Source organism: Mycteria americana, chromosome 25, assembly GCF_035582795.1.
Source record: "Mycteria americana isolate JAX WOST 10 ecotype Jacksonville Zoo and Gardens chromosome 25, USCA_MyAme_1.0, whole genome shotgun sequence".
NCBI lineage: Eukaryota > Metazoa > Chordata > Aves > Ciconiiformes > Ciconiidae > Mycteria > Mycteria americana.
The window spans coordinates 3,355,250-3,370,171 of NC_134389.1; the positions used below are offsets into that span (position 1 = coordinate 3,355,250).

Genomic DNA, 14,922 nt, shown 5'->3' on the forward strand with positions numbered 1-14,922 from the left:
GGACGCGCTGCGGGGCGTGGGGCAGTTGTGCCCGACGAGGGGCAGTTCCCCACCCTGCCACGGGGCGTGCCCGGCTGCGGGGCTGGAGGTGAGGAAGGTGATTACACCCCTCAGCAACTAATTACCCAGCCCCGCCAGCTGCGGCATCCCCAGGCGGGCTGGGGGGCTCCGCCACCTCCCGCCCCACGGCTGTGCCCCCCATGGTGGTCCCTGTGGGGCACAGAGCCCCCAGCCACCCATGGGTGCTGGCTGCGGCGCTGGCGGGAGCTGCTGCCCGGGGCAGAAGATGCCGAGCCCCGTGAGTCACCGCGCCGGGCGGCACCGAGCCCCGGCAGCGCAGCCAGGGCCCACGGGGTTCCCGTGGGAGAAGGGGCCGTGGCGTCAGGGTGTGGGGGCTGTCCCGGGGTGCAACAGGGCTGGGGCCACCCGCTCCTGCCCAGGCTGGTAATTGAGTCACTGGTTGCAGATTGATGGTTTAATTAAAACCCAATTAGAAACCTCATTGATCTTGTTAGCAAAGCGGGAAGGTACGGGCTTTAGCGGGGATTAAAGGGATCGCGTGGCCGTCGATAGGGACGGGGGGTGCGGGGGCACCTGTAGGGTGGTGCTGGGGGTCCCGGGGTGCTCGGGGAGGGCTGTGCCCGTCACGCCGGGGTGGGCACTGCCCTGTGGCACCACGTTCCCTTTGCCCGCTGCCACATCCCCGGGAAGCAGCCCCCGTCTCCCCAGGAGCCCCAATTCCCCGAGCGGGGAGGTGGCCCCCGGGGACGCCGTGTGCTGGTGATGCCTTTTGTGCCCGCACCTTGCGGCTGCACCAGGCGTGTTGGGGGGAGGACGGGAGGGGGGGGCCGTGCCGTGGCGCCATGCCACCCGTGTGCGTGGGCTGCGTTGCAGGCGCTGTCTGCCAAGCCAGCGCGCGTGTGCGCGGCCGTCTGGGCGCCGTGACTGTGCAGCGCTGCCTGCGTGGGGAGGGCTGGCACGGGGGGGGGGGCCGGCGGCTGAGCGGTGGGCACAGGCAGTCGGTCTGTCTATCCGTCCCTCTGTCCGTCGGGGTGGACCGGCCATGCCGATTGATGCGCCTTCACCTCTCGCTGTCGCACGGGGTGACTGGAAGGGGACCGCGTAAATCAACGGCACTTTTTTGTTCCCTGGCTGATCGATGGGCCCTGGATGTGCCGAAGGGGCGAAGCTGCCGGAGCCAAACAAAGGGCCTGGCTGGGCCGGGGGGGATGTCCGCCCTGGCCCCCAGTGCTGGGGACACCACGCTGTCACCCGCATCGGGGGATGCCCCTTGTCGCCCCAGTCCTCACCACTGTCACCACCAACATGGGATGCTGAGCCCAGCTCCAGCCCCACTGCCCTTCAGGCCTTTCCCGCACCGTGGGGACGAGCCCCCACAGCATGGGGGTCCGGGCAGGGGTCTGGTCCCCTCCGCGCTGCTGCCGCCAAGGCCGGGGCGTGCTGCAGTGCACCAGGCGCTCCCTAGCAGTGCATGAGCGAGCGTGCGGCGTTCAGCCCAGATTTATCACAGCAGATGGGAGCAGAGCGGCCGCCCAGCTCACCAGTGGCTGCGGCTTGCCAGGTAGCCGGGGTCCCGGCGGTGCGGGGCCGGTGGGCGCCGAGCCCAGCCTGCACTCGGGACGGTTCTGCCAGGGGACATCCATCTGCCCAGCACCGACAGGCTGCTGGAAGGTAACACTGTCTTGCAAAACCCTGCTCTAAAAATGCAGTCGTGCAGAAGTGATGCCGCCCGTTCTGCTCCTGCGCTTAACCCTTCGGGCACTGCCAGAGCCCGCCGCGCCCCACCGGCCACACCGCGGCTGCTGGAGCCCGGGAGGCCGGGGTGTCCGTCCTGACCCCGGTTGCCTGGCGCTGGGGCTTCCCGACAGCCGCAGGGGCTGGCAGGGACCGGGCAGCCCATATCGCTCTGGGCGGGTGTTGGTGAGAAAGGAGGCTCAGACCCTCGCTCTGGGTGTCTGTTCCCATCCTCCTGCCCGAAAAGAGGGCCCGTGGGCTCCCTGCCTGCTGCTGGGGTTGGGCCGGGCACGCAGCTCTGCCTGTCCTGCGCTGCCGGACAGTGCCGCAGGCAGAGCTCAGGGTGCTCCAGCGACGGCATTGGGGACGCTGGGATTCGGGGGCATCCAGCTGCGTGGGGTATCGCTCTGCGTCCGCGAGGTTGGCGGTCACGGTGCAGGAGCCGAGCGCGACGGGGACGCGGCATCGTGGCCGAAGCTGCTGCCGGAGTCCCCTGGACGTGCCCCGGGCCGTGGTGGCCCCGTGGCTCTGCCCATGTGGGGCTGTGCTCCAGCCCCTCCCAGCCGAGGACGATGCTCTGATGCCTGCCAGCTCCCAGCATATGATGGGCAGCGATGTCTGTGGGGCTCACCGCCGCGGGGAGCCGGCTGCCGGCCCCCGCCACGCTGTCTGAGGGCCCCTGTGCCTCCCCATTGCGGTGCTGGTGTGCCCCAGTCCAGGGGAGACCTCAGTGCCGCATGGGGCAGCGCTCGTTAGTGAGGCTGTTTACCAGGAGCCGCTCTTCCTAATGAGCCCCGGAGCGGGGTCCCCGGGGCAGGGGGTGTGCCTCAGCGCTGGGTGCCGCAGGGGAGAGGGGGGTTACAGCTCCCCAGCACCCAGGACAGGGTTTCCCCTGGTACAGTGGGAGATGAGCCGGGTGTCGCTCCCGTGGGGCGCAGAGACCCCGGGGCCGATCCTGGGGGCTGTGCTTCCTCCGGCCCTTCGCTCCCCCAGCGTGGCCGCAGCCCGGCCGCAGTAAGCACCGGCTGCCGGCACCCACCCCGGTGTGGGGCAGCCGGCTCGGAGTGCGCTGGCGTCCTGGCCGCGCGTCCCACATGGAGTTAATTGCGATTTTCTCCTCGGGGCCATTTCTTTAATAACAATCCTTTTTCTCCCCCCTTTCCCACCACATCAAAGGGGGAAGATGAAAGGTCCCGGCGCCCTGCGGAGCAAGGGTGGCTGCCTCAGCACCTTGCTGGTGGAGGAGTTGCCCAGTGGCCGGCGGGTGCCGGGCTGGGCTGGGGAATAGCGGCTGCGTGGCAAGGGAGGTGCCGCGTGGGGCTGCGCTCCCTGCCCCACGGGTGACTGGGTCGGCCGCCAGCCCCCCACGGCCCCCCGTGCCAGTGGCAGCCCCGGGCGGGGAGGTGGCACTGCTTGGGTCCCCCTTTGCTGGCAGAGGCCAGGTCCCCCTTTGGTTCTCTCTCCAGCACCCGGCTTCTGGGGCGCTGCGTGCCGGGGTGCCACGGGCCCTGGCAGGGTGCCGGGGCTCCCCAAACAGCGCCAGGGGCGATTGGGCAGGGTGGGGCGTCTGCACGCGCAGCCCTGCCCGCTGCCTGCCCAGCCCTGCCGGGGAGACCCGGGAAGCCGGCTCCGCGGCGGGCAGGGCCCTGGGGGGGGTGGCGAGACCTCCCGTGGGGCGAGGGGACCCCGAGTGCTGGGTCAGGGGCTCGCGGCCCCGGGTTTGCCCTGACAGGCGGGAAAAGCGGCCCCGAGCCAGAGCGATGCACCGCGGGGGAGCCCGGCCACGCGTGCCAGCGTGCTGGGGTCCGCGTCCTGGGGGAGCCTGGCGAGGGGACCCCCCACGCAGTGGGGTGCAGGGGCCACACCAGCACAGCGCGGACGGGCACTGCCGCTGCTAAGCCAGGCAGCGGAGCGAGGTCCGGTTGGGGTCTGGCGCTGCCGCGGCAGCTCGGTGCAGGGCCAGCGCCTCGCAGCGCCGGCTTGTAATTAATTGGCAGGAGCAGTGGGTCAGCACGGCGGCGAGGATTACCGTGGCCGGGATTTCCATCGGGCGCGGATTAGGAGCCAGCGGAGCCTCTCCTGAGTGGATCTGAGGGGATTGCTGCTCCTAATCAATGTAAATGAGGCTCCCCCAGGGCCACCCTTTACGGCATTAACGAACTAACGGGATTAGCCAGAGCAGGGTGAGAAATCCTCTCTCTGAGCTGCGGCACGTGGCAGGGCTGGGGCCGTGGTGGGCAGCGCGGTGGGTCGGCTGCAGGCTGCCGGAGCTGGGGAGCGCCGGGGCCCCGTGCCCCTCCTGCATACCCGGGGCTGCGCAGCGAGGACCAGGGGCTGCATCCTGCGGGGTCCCCGGTGCCTTTGGGACCCTGGTGCCTGTCAGCCCCGTGGCTGGGTCCGTCTGTCTGTCCTGTTGTGTCTGTCTGCTCCTCGAGGCTGCCGGCACGTTCCCGGCAGGATCCAGCAGCGCCGTCTCATGCACCCGTGGTCTCGCAGGTGTCTCCCACCCGTGCACGTGGCTTGGCACCCGTAGCATCCGTCCCCAGCAGCGTCCCCCCCACCCCTGGCTGGTCCGCGCCCCCCGAGACGGTGATGCCGTGCTGCAGGTCCGAGGGGCTGAGGTTGTGCAGGGGTCCCGGTGTGTTGGGGGGCTCCAGATAGAGGTCGAGCAGGGGAATACCAGTGCCTCCCGGGATCCGTGCTCTGGGACCTGCCCGTTCTCCAGCCTCCAGGTCCCTTTCGAGGAGGGGCCCGCATTTGGGAAGGCGCAGGGGGTGTCCCTGACCCCCCCCCCCCCCCCCGTCCCCCCCTTCCCTTGCAGCCTGCGGCGGGAGGGCTACACGGTGCAGGTGAACGTCAACGACTACCTGGACATCTACTGCCCGCACTACAACGCTTCGGTGCCCGAGCACCGGCTGGAGCAGTACGTGCTCTACATGGTGAACGCGGAGGGCTACCGCACCTGCAACACCAGCCAGGGCTTCAAGCGCTGGGAGTGCAACCGGCCCCACGCACCCCACAGCCCCATCAAGTTCTCGGAGAAGTTCCAGCGCTACAGCGCCTTCTCGCTGGGCTACGAGTTCCGCGCAGGGCAGGAGTACTACTACATCTGTACGTGGGGCGCCGGGGTGGGATCCCCCCATCCCTGGCCGGGTCCCCTGCGTCCCACCCCGGCTGGTCCCCCTGCACCCCCCCAGCTGGGTGGCTGCACACACACCCCCCCCCCCCCCCCCCAGGAGTGGGCACACTGACCGCAGGGATGGGGGTGTGGGGTGGAAGGGGGGTGTGGGGAGGGTTGGGGGCACAGGGGGGGGTCGTGATGCGAGGGTGAGATGGGGGTGTGGGGAAAGATGGGGGTGCAGGGGAGAAGGATGGGGATTGGGGGGCGGTGCTGGTGCAGGATGGGGATGCAGGGGGTGCTGATGCAGATGCAAAAATTAGGGTGCTGATGCAGGATCGGGGTGCTGGTGCAGGTTCAGCTTCAGGGTGTTGATACAGGACTTGGGTGCTGACGCGGGACGGGGATGCAGGGTGCTGATGCAGGTTCAGCTTCAGGGCGCAGGATGGGGGTACTGCTGCATCCCCGCAGCCCGGAGCGCACCCCCAGGCAGGGCCAGACCCCAACGTGCCCAGACGCAGCGGGAAGCAGCTCACCGAGCCTCCGGGGGCCCGGGGCTGGGGTCACCCGCTCCAGAGTCACCCCAGCCCGCTCTTCCCTTGCAGCCACGCCGACGCACAACCACCGCCGGGCCTGCCTGAAAATGAAGGTGTTCGTGTGCTGCGCCTCCAGTAGGTACCCCCTGTCCCCGCCTCGGGGGCTGCGGGCGAGCGGGGGGTGGCATGGCCTGCCGGCGGGTCCCCCATCCCTCCCGGGTGGGGCGGGGGGGCTGCGGCGCAGGGCGGCAAGGGAGCGTGACCCCCCCCCCGTCCCCTCTCTCCCTTTGCAGCGTCGCACTCCGGGGAGAAGCTGGCGCCCACCCTGCCGCAGTTCACCCTGCGGCCCGAGGTGAAGATCGAGGACCTGGGTGAGTCGGGCAGAGCCCCCAGCCCCGCAGCACCGCGTCCCTCCCGCCGCCGCCCACGGGGCAGCCCCAGCCGTCGGGTGGGGGTTCGGGGCCGCCCCGGTGCCACCCTCACCCTCTCCCTCTTCCCCACAGAAAACTTCAACCCGGAGATGCCCAAGCTGGAGAAGAGCATCAGCGGCACTAGCCCCAAGCGGGAACACTTGCCCCTGGCCGTGGCCGCCGCGCTCTTCCTCATGACGCTGCTGGCCTCCTAGCTCCCGGCGCCGGCGGGGGCCCGGCCAGCGTGGCTCCGCCGAGTGGGGACCCCCAACCTGCCGCCCCTTGCGAGAGCCGGCGGGGAACCACCGCGGGACCGCCCGGCCCCTCCGCACCGCCACCCCCCTGCCATGAGAGCCGCCCCGTGGGGAAGGGGGCCACGGCACACGCCGATCCCAGCTGGGACTCGCCCCCCACCCCGCTGATGGCTGTGGCCACGTCCGCAAGGATGCGGCTCGGTGCTGCCGCGTGCACCGCACCTTCCGCCGACACCGTCCCGCAGCGCGGAGTCCTGCCCGCAGCCCACCCGGTGCCCCGTGGCTGGGGGGCAGTGCTGGACTGGGGCGCCCCGTGAGGGCAGGGACCCCCAGGGCCGGGCAGCCTGTACATACCTATATAGAGATCTATACATACTGTACAGAGAGCGACTATATAGTTATATCTATACTGTACCATAGGCAGCAGTGCCGGCCCTGGGCTGGCTTGTACATAGTTGAACGTGTTGGATTTTCCTCGTCTTCCGTGAAGACCTGACCTATGCAAACGCACAGACACTTTTTGGGGAAAAACAAAACAAAAAAACAAACTCAACCTTTTTTTCAAGTGCTTTGGCTGGTGATTTTCATATTCTGCTCTTAGTCTATAAAAAAAAAAAAAAAAAATAAAAGGATAAAAAAACCCGACCCCTGTTACGGCGGTGTGCAGTGCTCCCGGTTGGCCGTCGGCCAGCTCTGCCCTCCGGCGCGGTGGGCTCTGGCCGGGGCGGGGGTCAGGTGAGGGCAGCGAGCACCAGGTGCCGACCTTCACCGTGCCGCCCGCCTCGCCGGCCCTGGGCACAACGGCTCCAGTCGTGGGCTCGGCGCCGCTCGCGGCGAGGGCACCCCGGGGGGGTGCGGGGCCCTCCCCGCTGCCTCCCACCGGCTCTGCTCCCCATTGACCCCCAGCCACTGGCACGAGCATCCGGCAGGGACCCGCTGCTGCCCGCAGGAGGATGGCGCGGTGCGGCTGGCAGGCAGCACCCTCAGGTAAGGGCAGCGCCGGACCGCGGGCAGGGCCGTTGGCACGCGTCCCCGGGGTCCCTGGGGGGTGCTGGGGTGCAGTGGCTGGGAGCAGCCCGGGGAGGAGTGGGTGCAGGAGAGCCCTCCTCCCCATCCTCACCATCCTCACCAGCTGCACGGGGCGAGCGGCCGCGGGCGGGCACCCTGACGTGCCCGGGGGCCCCGTGGGAATCCCAGCGTCGCCCCCACCGGCGCGTCTGGCTCCGCCGGGCATGCCCGCTCCTGTCGGCGTCGGGGGGATCTGGCAAACTCCTGGCTGCGTGGCAGCTCCCGCAGGATGGGGGGACACCCGCAGCTCCCCCCCGGTGCCTCCAGCAAGGCAAGGGGATGTGTGGGGAGGGGGCTGAGCCCAGGGACCCACTGCGGACGGGGTCACACGTGGGGGGTGTTGCTGGGGCTATGGAGGAGCGGGGTGCACCAAGCCTCACGGTTGGCACCCCACAGCCCCAGCGGGTGCAGGGGAGCAGCCGTGCGGGTCCTGACCCTGCACCCCGCTGGGCTGGGGGGGCCCAGTGCCCCCAGGAGGGGGGCAGCCGCTCTCCCCCAAGGCAGCGTGGGACCCGGGGGACTGCGGCCCTTCTCCCGGTGGGGACGGACCTGCTGCAGAAGCGGCCTCGGCTGGGGGCTCCCCATGGCCATCACAGCATGGCGGCCACGCTCCCCCCACCCCAGCAGGCGCTGCTGGGCGGTGGCTCGGCGTCCCGCCAGCCCAGGCTTGTCCGGGTGCGGGAAGAGCCGGCGAACCTGTCAGACGGGTCCTCCAAGCGCTCCCGGCAGGCGCCGGGCTCCCCGTGTCCCCCCCCCCCCCGTGCTCCCGCAGGCTTGGCCCGCTGTGGGCCCTGCCCTGGACCCCTCTCCTCGGGGACTCGGGGTGCCCCCCGGCACCTGGCTGCCCACCCCGGGTTGGAGCTGCGTGGCATGGCCAGGGTCCAGCCGGGGCAGCATCACCCAGCGCTGCCGAGGGCTGTATCCCCCCGGACGCTGGCTGATGGGGACCACCCGCAGCCCCCGTCCCGGTGCACGGCTGTGCCGGCGGCAGGGTGGGCTGGGGAGCCTGGTGCAGCCCTGTTGGCCGGTCATCATGGGGGGGAGCAGGAGATTGAGTCAGCCGCCCCGGCACAGCGTGGCACGGCGAGCTCCGCTTGCAAAATCCCTCCTGCCGCTTGCCTCGACCTTGGCACCACTCCCCGGCGGGCGTGCGGCACCGCCACCGGCTCGGTGGGGACCGGCCACCCAGCCCTGCTCCACTCCGTGCCCTCAGGCAGGGTGCAGCGTGGCAAGTTGGCAGCAGCCTGGACCAGCTGGGAGACTTCTGGGGTGCTGGTTCGGGGGACCCCTGAGCCCTGCTGCCCCAGGGCAGGGGAAGCCCTTGTTGCAACCCCAGCGCTGGGGCTTGGGTGCCCCCCGGGTGCTGGGGGGGCTTCCACAGCCCTGGCAGCAGGTCCGGCTCTGGGCAAGGGGCGTGCACCTGGACCGGCGGTGCGGCACGAGGCTTTGCATCACCCCGTGGCAGCATCCGTCCTCTGCGGGCAGGGCTGGGTGCATCCCGCTCTCCGGCCAAATGCGTAAGGGCCTGGCGTGGCCAGCCAGCCTCGGGGACGCGGCTCTGCCCCTGCCACGCGCGGCCTGGCATCAGGCCGTGCCTACCTGCCGGGCTGCACGCAGCCAGTGCGGAACGTCACCGTGGCCTTCGCTCCCGGCCGCGGACTGGATGGCTCCTCTTCCTCCCCCGGCCTTGTGGCCAATGACGTCAGCCCAGGCAGGGGCTGGGGCGCACCTGGGTGTCCGGAGCAGCGAAACCATAAATAGTTTGTCACGAGCTCCGCGGCCTCTGGCCGGCCCCACCTGCCCCATGCCGCTCTGCCGCGCGTGTTTACGGCGCGAAATGGCTTCACCTTTGTCCTGCAAACCACGGCCGGTGCAGCAGGAGCCCTGCCCGCGCGGGCACCAACCCCGTCCCATGGTTACCCGGGGCGGCCCCCAGCGCCGCACGCACCAGGCGGCGTGGCCGTGACCGTGCGCACGTGCGCACCACCGCCGGCACCCTCGGTGCCGCTGCGGGTGGGCGCCCGCCCTGCATGGGGCACCGTCCCCCCTGATGGTCACCCCGTCCCTGCCGTGGCTCGTCCCCCACTGTCAAGCCCTGGGCGATCCAGCGTGGGGAGGTAACGGGGCACGCTCCAGCCCCGGCTTGTCCCTCGGGCTGTCCCCAGCAGGGCACACGTGCTTGTCCTTCCTCCCCCGGTCCAGCCACCAATGCTGGCACTGCCCTTTTGCTGTGGGCCACGCAGGGCAGTGACGCTGGGACCCGGCCAGGTCCCCGTGGCCTCACTCCCAGCCCTGTCCCCATGGGCTGGTGGCCCTGCCCTGGGGCTGGGGACCGCAGTGGAGGGGATGGGGGAGCCCCTCAGCTGACGGCGCTGGTTACCACATCGTAGTCCCACGGGATGGACCCAGCATGCTGCTCCAGGAGGCTTGTTGCCCCCCAGGGCTTGCACCAGCCCTGCCGGGGGGAGGGCCTCAGGCGCGGGGCTTTGCCAGGGGCTGCACGCCCCCCCCCATCGCTGCTCCCTGCCTCGGTTTCCCCAGGCACCTGGCACAGGCGCAACCTGTCTCTGCCGTGCTGGGGGCAGTACCGGGGCAACGCCAGGACCCCGGAGAGGGGGGCAGCTGCGGTGCTGACCGGCTCCCACCACCGTCCGGCTGTGCCCGTCCCCACGGCTTGCACGTGCCACGCTCTGGCTTTCTGATCCCGGCGGGCCGTGGCCCCAGGGGGGGTCCTGGGAGGTGCTCCCCTATACAAGCCACGGCAGCGCCGGCTTCCCCGCAGCAGGAGGCCTCTCAGTCACGAAGGTGCAGGGGATGATGTCAGGCCTGGCCACAACGAGGGAGGATGAAAGGGAAGAAGCGGGTCCCCCTCCCGCGGGAGCCGAGGGTTGGGAGAGAGGCCGGGACGCGGGGAGGACATGGGGGATGCAGGTGGGACACGGGACACCCAGCCCCACAGCCTCAGCTCCGTGGGAGCCCTCGGCTGCCGGAGTCGACAGCCGCTCTCTGGTTACAGCCACGGTGCCGGCGCCTGCCCGAGCCCCTCCAGCGTGCCAGGGGAGCGCTCCTCGCACGGCTGCGGCGGCAGGCATGCAACATTACCCACAATCAATGGATCATTATGTAATAAACAAGAGGAAAGTTGTTTTGCAAATGCGGCTGAGTTATCACTTCACAACACGGCGGTGAAGCATCTCTCCGCCGAGCTTAACAAGGATGGATCGGTGTTGGGGGCAGATGGGAGCAGATAGCGAGCCACTGTGCTCCCCGCCAGGCAGCCGGCAACGCGCCCGCTGCACCCGCAGCCCCTCGCCCTGCGCCGGGGGGTCACGGGGGGAATTTCACAATATCGAGCAAACAGGGAGCTGGAGGAGCAGGGCGGGGGACGCGTGCGGGGTTCGTCGGGTGCTGGATCGAAAGCCCTGGGAGAGCAGAGGCAGCTGATAAGGGCAAGGCGGGGGGGGGGGCTTGCCCCTGTCACCCCCAGCCCCTCCCCGGCTCCGGCACCTTCTTGGCAGCTGCTGCAGCTCCTCAGGCCCCGCTGGCCCAGGGGCTCCTGATGGCCCCCAGCATCTCAGATAAGGAGGTTCCCACGGTGAGGGCCGGGAGGGGGACAGGCCTGCAGGGTCCCTCCCCTCAGCCCGACCCCACCGCCGGCCGTTGCCCCCCGGCAAGGAGGGGACGGTCACGGCTCGGACCCTTTGCCCCGAGCCCCCGGGGGTTCACGCCGCCTCCCGCGGGGAACGGCCCGGGCCTCACCCCATCAGCACCCATCACCCCAGTGCCTCAGCCGGGGTGACCCCCCCTGCCCGCGCACACGCAGGACCGCGGCCGGCGGTGCCACCGGGCTTGACCTGTCCCCCCCAGCCCCCCCCGGCCCCCGCATCCCGCCCCCCCTGCAGCGCCCGCCGGTGTGGGGGTGTGTGTGTGTAGGGGGGGCAGGTCCTTGCCTGGTGCCGGTCGTGCGTGGGGCCGCCCCCCCGCGCTGCCCGTGTTGTTGTTGTGTCTCGGCCCCGGTGCGCGGGGCGGGGCGGCGGCGGGCGGGGCGGTGGCGGGGCCGTACTTAAGGCGGGGGCCGGGCCCGGTGCCCGCCCGGCGGAGCGCGCCCCGCGGAGCGCATGGAGCGGCGGTGGGTGCCGCTGGCCCTGCTGGGGCTGGGGCTGTGCTGGGCGGCGGCGGAGGCCGAGCGCCACACCGTCTTCTGGAACAGCTCCAACCCCCGGTGAGTGCCGCCCCCCGACCGGGACCGGGACCCGGCGGCCCCGAGGGCGCGGACGGCGCCGCTCCCCGCCGGGGCTGGGCGCTCCCCGGCGGCCTTTGTCCGGGGCGGGCGGCGGGGACGGAGCCTCCACGGGGCTGCGGGGGGGGGGGGGCGGGTCGAGCCTGGGGAGAGGGGGGGCGTCGAGCCCGGTGCTGGGAGGGGGTCGAGCCCGATGTTGAACCCCGGCGGGGCCGGGTCTGGGGGGCGGCGGGGCCGGTGCTGAGCCCCGGCGGGGCGGTCCCGGTGCGCAGCCGGGGAGCGGCGCGGCCCGTCCAGGTGCGGGCCGGGGGGGCCGACCGGGGGGGCCTTTCCGTTCCCAGGGCCGAGCGGGAGCGAGGCCTCTTCCTTCCCCGCGGGGGTGGCTCGGCGCCAGCCCCGGCGCCGGGGCAGAGGGAAGCGTGTTGACAAACACGGGGCTGGCCCCGGCTCCCGCCGCCTGGGCAGGATGTGCGGGGGGGCTGACCGGGACCGGCCCCCCCAACCCCCCGGCTGTGCCCGGGCACCGGCCCCCGGGACGGGCTGGGGCTGCCCATCCCAGGCATCGGCCCCCCCCGAGGCTATAGGGGTGCCCCCCCCGGGCCATGACCTCTCTGGGTGTAGGGGTGCCCCCCAAGGCAGCAGCTCCCCCAGGCTGTAGGAGTGGCCCCCTTGGCTTTAGGGGTGCCCCCCACTGGTTACCAGCCCCCCCAGGCTGTAGGGGTGCCCCCCTGCCCTGGGCCATGACCCCTAGGCTGTAGGCATCCCCCCCCCCCCACCCGGCAGCAGTCCGCCCAGGCTGTAGCGTTGCCCCATGCCCTGGGCAATGCCCCCCCCCCGATTGTAGGGGTGCCCCCCCCACTAGGCACCAGGCCCCCAGGCTGTAGAGGTGTCCCCCCGGGACGGACAGGTCCCGCAGGGTTTCAAGAGCCCGGGCTGGCCCCAGTGGGCGGCTGTGCCTTCCCAGGGCCACCGCAGCCAGCGAGGTGAGGGGACCCCGCAGAGGCCCCCGGCCGTCACCCCCCCGGGTGAGGTGTGGGGAGCAGCAGGCGCTGGAGCTGGGCCGGCTGCCCCACGGGCGAGAGCTGCCGACGCCTCCTGGCCCTGGGAGCTTTGGGACGGGCAGGGTGCGCGTCCCAGCGGGTCCCCTCCCTGCTCCCCGGCTGCTGGGGAGTGCTGGGAAGGGGGGGGGGGGGTGTGCTTGCCAGGTGTGTGCGGGGGGCCGGTCTGGGGGGGCTTTTCCTCCCAAAGCCAGCCTGGGCACTTTGCCGGGCTTCGCACGGGGAAGGGTGGACCAAAGTTTGCCCGTCTCGGGCTCTGAGGAGCTGCTGCAGGCAGGAGGCTGCTCTCCCTTGGCTTTGTTAATAAGTGTGGGGGATTTGGAGGTGCAGGGGAAGGGGGAGTCCCACCCCCCCCCGCCCCCAGGCCTGTCCTCGCTGGAGCTGACCCCTCCCTCCCTCCTGCCACAGGTTCCTGTGGAGCGACTACACGGTGGAGGTACGTCTCAACGACTACCTGGACATCATCTGCCCGCACTACGAGGAGGGGAGCGTGGACCCCCGTGCCATGGAGCGCTACACCCTCTACCTGGTGGAGGCCGAGGAGTACCAGGCCTGCAAGCCCCGCTCCAAGGAGCAGATCCGCTGGGAGTGCGACAAGCCCAGCGCCTTGCATGGCCCCGAGAAGTTCTCGGAGAAGTTCCAGCGCTTCACCCCCTTCACGCTGGGCAAGGAGTTCAAGGAGGGGCACAGCTACTACTACATCTGTGAGTGCCTGGGGGTCTGCCGTGGGGCTGAGGTCCCTGCTGGGCTCCCCCCCCCCCCCCCCCAACCCCCCCTAACCTGCATCCTCCCTTGCAGCCAAGCCCATTCACCACCACGGGGAAGCGTGCCTGAAGCTGAAGGTGACGGTGGCTGGCAAAGGCAGTGAGTATTGCCTGGACCCCCCGGGTCCCCCCATGCTACCTATGCCCCCCCCTTTCCCGCTCACAGCATTGGTGCCCGACTCGGCCTTTCCTGAGCTGAGTCATGGCCGGGCCGTGGCCGCCTGCCAGCCCCGGGATGTGGGTGCGTGCGGCTGGGCCAGGAAGGTGCTGGTGGCCGCGGGGGGACGGCCCCCAGTGAAACCTGGCTGCGGGGGGTCGGGGAGCTGCCCTGCACCCGCCTGACCCTGTGTTTGCTTTGCAGCTCAGGCACCGCCTGTCCCTGCCTCTACCCAGAAGGGGAGGATCCAGGCAGGTAGGTTGGTGGCTGCAGGCCAGCAGATGGGTCCGGGTGGCCGTGGGGCTGGCAGGAGAGCCGGGCAGAGCCCAGCCGCTCTCCTGGGGGGAATCGAGCAGCAGGGTGGGCGGCAGCCCCTGCGTGGGCTGATGTGGTGCTGGCTTGGGGCGCGGCACCTCCCTTAGGGATGCTCACTGCTCCTCTCTCCCTGCAGACGATGCAGCCGCGCATGTGCTGAGGAGCGTGGGGCAGAACTCGGCGATGAGGGGCAGCAGCCCCTTCACCTTCATCAGCCTCCTCCTGCCCCTCCTGGTGCCGCAGGGGCTGTGAGCTGCCCCCCCTGTGCCTGGACGGACCAAGGCTGCGGCCGCTGGGGACGGAGCCAGGATGCTCGGGACCCCCATGGTCCTCATCCGTGCCCCAGGGCGGCCTTCCCTGCGCACGTCTGGGCGAGGAGAGGATTTGTCAGTATTACAGGGCTGGAGGGCCTGAAGCCGAGCTGAGCAGCCAAAGCCCTCGGGCTGCCCCAGCTCCCCTGGCCCTCTCTCTCGGCAGCTGGAGACTGAGCGCGAGCCCAAGGCTGGAGGGGCTGCGTGCCCCGGACTGGAGGGGAGCGGGGGGCTGGCACCCCTTCCCCAGGAGCTGAGCTCGCCCATGGATGGCCCTCGCCTCTCTCTGCTGTGGGCTCAGATTGTGCCATGTCCCGCAGGCAGGGATGCGGTGCTAGCCCTGTGGCCAGCCAGATGCCACCGGTGCTGGCTGCAGCAGCGCCCTGGGGCCATGGTCCCTCGGCGTCACCGGCTCTGGGAGCCCGGATGGGCTAGAGATGCCCGGCAGCCAGCGGAGCAGGGCTGTAGGAAACAGCCCCTTCCCCATCCTTCATCCCACCGCACGTGGGGGTGGTGAGAGCTGCCCCCACCCTGGACCTTCCCCTCCCCTCTGCCTGGTGCTGGAGGGACGCCCCACCCCACCCCCCCCAGCAGCACCCTGCGTGGGGTGTTTTGCCTGCCCTGATTTGTACAGCTTTCTACCACGGGAGTTTTTATACGATTGTCTTGAATAAATAACCAAGACTGTGCTGAGTGCCTGGGGCTGGGGGGGGGGGGCAAGGGGCCTGTCCCCCACGTCATGGGGCTGGGCTCTCCTGGCTGTGCCTGGCCTTGGAAGGAGAGGAATGGCCCATGCAGGGCGTTTGTGCTGGTTAATTAATTAATTGGCTGGTGTTTGCACAGGGCTTTGAAGGGGAAAAGTGCCACGGCGGGGCTGGTGCTATCAGTTGTTTTTATCTGGTGAGGCTGAGCCCTCCCAGGGGCTGGGGGGGTGGT

General features: G+C 70.7%; 2 protein-coding genes across 2 annotated transcripts; both read left to right on the forward strand.

Moving 5' to 3' along the window:
* Nucleotides 1–3,918: 3,918 nt before the first annotated feature.
* On the forward strand, nucleotides 3,919–6,662 carry EFNA3 (ephrin A3). The gene is made up of 4 exons (XM_075524868.1): nucleotides 3,919–4,866; nucleotides 5,479–5,544; nucleotides 5,703–5,780; nucleotides 5,913–6,662. Exons 1-4 carry the CDS (start codon nucleotides 4,692–4,694, stop codon nucleotides 6,032–6,034), a joined length of 441 nt encoding a protein of 146 aa, XP_075380983.1. The 5' UTR covers nucleotides 3,919–4,691; the 3' UTR covers nucleotides 6,035–6,662.
* Nucleotides 6,663–11,228: 4,566 nt separating this feature from the next.
* Nucleotides 11,229–14,664, forward strand: EFNA1 (ephrin A1). The gene is made up of 5 exons (XM_075524667.1): nucleotides 11,229–11,363; nucleotides 12,848–13,143; nucleotides 13,238–13,303; nucleotides 13,565–13,615; nucleotides 13,812–14,664. The coding sequence occupies exons 1-5, from the start codon at nucleotides 11,260–11,262 to the stop codon at nucleotides 13,925–13,927; spliced, it is 633 nt and encodes a 210-aa protein (XP_075380782.1). The 5' UTR covers nucleotides 11,229–11,259; the 3' UTR covers nucleotides 13,928–14,664.
* The last annotated feature ends 258 nt before the right edge of the window (nucleotides 14,665–14,922 follow it).